Genomic DNA, 1,842 nt, shown 5'->3' with positions numbered 1-1,842 from the left:
GTGGGGACTGGCCCACGTGTGCACAAACCTCCCCCGGCCCCCCAGCTGCCCCCGGAGCGCTGATTTAGCGATCCGCACTCCGGGGGCAAATTGGCTATTAGATATATAGATATGGAGCAGAGGTCCATCAGTGGCTATTAGCCACAAGGTATAGATAGGGGCTCTGGGGCAAGTGATGCTCTGTCTTCTTGGTGCTTGGGGGGGTCAACAGTGGGAGGGCTTCTAATGTCCTGGCCCCACTGCTGGACCTCCTGATGGCACTGGTATTTCTGGCCACTGTGTGACCCAGAGTGTGGGACTGGACGGGCCACTGGCCTGATTCAGCATTGGCCTCTCTTCTGTTCTTATCTTTGCTGTGTGACGGAAGGTGAGCTGTGACGGCCATTCTGTGGCTGGCTCCGCCTCCTGCAACTAGCAGCCCTTTTGTGGCTGCCCCCACCATGCTGTGCCAGAACACCAAAGAGCTATGATCCGCTGCCGCGACTTGGCAACTCTATCCGTGGCCCAGATCCTAGCCTTTATCGACCTGCCTAAAAACAACCAAAGAGCTGATCACAGACGTTATATCCCGCCAGGACCCGTCGGTTACCTGCTTCCCGGTACTGTCCGAACACCAGGTCAGTGTCATCGAGGGCGGCTGCACTGCCGATGTGCGTGCCTTCCTCCCCGTAGTTGGTCATGTAGAAGGAGATCCGGCCCTATGGACAGAAGACGGAACTTACCGTCACACATGGTGGAAGGCTCCAGAACAGCATTTCGCTGTCTCTAAACCCGGGCTCCCCAGCCTGGTGCCCGCGGGCACCACGGTGCTGACACATTTCCTGGTGCCCACCAAGTGTTTTTAGAAAGTGGGCGTGGCCAGGTGGGGCTTTTGCCCAGCAAGGCTTCTGATTTGCCACTGGAGTTTTGATTGGCTGTGCAGGTGAACGTGCGTGCGCACGCACACGCACACGCACACGCACACACATGAAAAATACAAAAAAAAGACACACCCCCAAGATTGGGGACACCAGCTCTAAATCCACTGATCAGTCCTTCTCAAACTCCGTCATACATTTAATTTCTCCAGACTGGAGCAGAGAAACCTCCCTCGGCCGTCATAAGGAACCGTTCACGCCTTACTTTCTGAAGTGCGGTAAAAGTGGCCCGGCCCTCAGCCGGCCTGCCCCAACCAGGGGTCGCCCGGTGGCCTTACCTGCCTCTGGGACTCGTACAGGATCCGGTCCATCGTGTTGAGCAGCGTCATGCTCCTGTAGAACTTCAGCACTTGCTCTTTGGGAAGCTGTGACAAGGGATGGAGGGGAGCAGAGTGGAAAAGAGAGTCGCGTGCAGAATACACAAAAACGGGGCTGGAAATAACGCTCGCCGTCCCCCAGTCTCCGGATCCCGGGGATATTCCCAGCGGCCCTATGTCCCGGCTCCTGCTGACTACGAGCAAGCGGCTCCCGCTGAGTGCGAACAAGCGGCCCCAGCAGAGGATCTAAGTGCTGCTGGGAATGAGCTCTCAATGCCGGAAAATCCCACACCTGACAGGGCTGGGATTCCAGAGGCTACCCCAGCAACAGCTGAGGCAGAAGCACGCCCCGGACAGTTCTCCTCCCGATTCACCCCCACCTAGAGATGTAAAATTTCCGGAAATTTTGAAGCTCGGAAAAAAACCCCGTTTCCCCCCCAGGTTTTTTTTGGGGGGAAACGGAAATTTTCGGAAAAATTGAAAAAAAATGCTACATTAGCATTTCTTTTGTCTTTTCCAGATTGAAAGTCATTCTGTTACTTTAGGAACATAAAATATGACTATGGACATTTTCACTTGGCATGAAATTATCAGAACTAGCCTATTAA

General features: G+C 54.6%; 1 protein-coding gene across 1 annotated transcript in view; it reads right to left on the bottom strand.

The window, feature by feature from the left end:
* The window catches only part of BCKDHA (branched chain keto acid dehydrogenase E1, alpha polypeptide), a 15,175-nt gene that overhangs the window by 11,798 nt on the left and 1,535 nt on the right, over positions 1 to 1,842 (bottom strand). The window contains exons 3-4 of the mRNA XM_015421702.1: positions 1,196 to 1,282; positions 590 to 698 (exon numbers count right to left, since the gene is read on the bottom strand). Coding sequence (XP_015277188.1) covers positions 590 to 698; positions 1,196 to 1,282 — 196 coding nt within the window. The remainder of the gene's footprint in view (positions 1 to 589; positions 699 to 1,195; positions 1,283 to 1,842) is intronic.

The sequence above is a fragment of the Gekko japonicus genome, unplaced genomic scaffold (assembly GCF_001447785.1).
Source record: "Gekko japonicus isolate JY-2015 unplaced genomic scaffold, Gekko_japonicus_V1.1 scaffold2945, whole genome shotgun sequence".
Classification (NCBI taxonomy): domain Eukaryota; kingdom Metazoa; phylum Chordata; class Lepidosauria; order Squamata; family Gekkonidae; genus Gekko; species Gekko japonicus.
The sequence above is the reverse complement of the archived record's forward strand: the minus strand, read 5'-3'. Positions and strand labels throughout refer to the sequence as shown.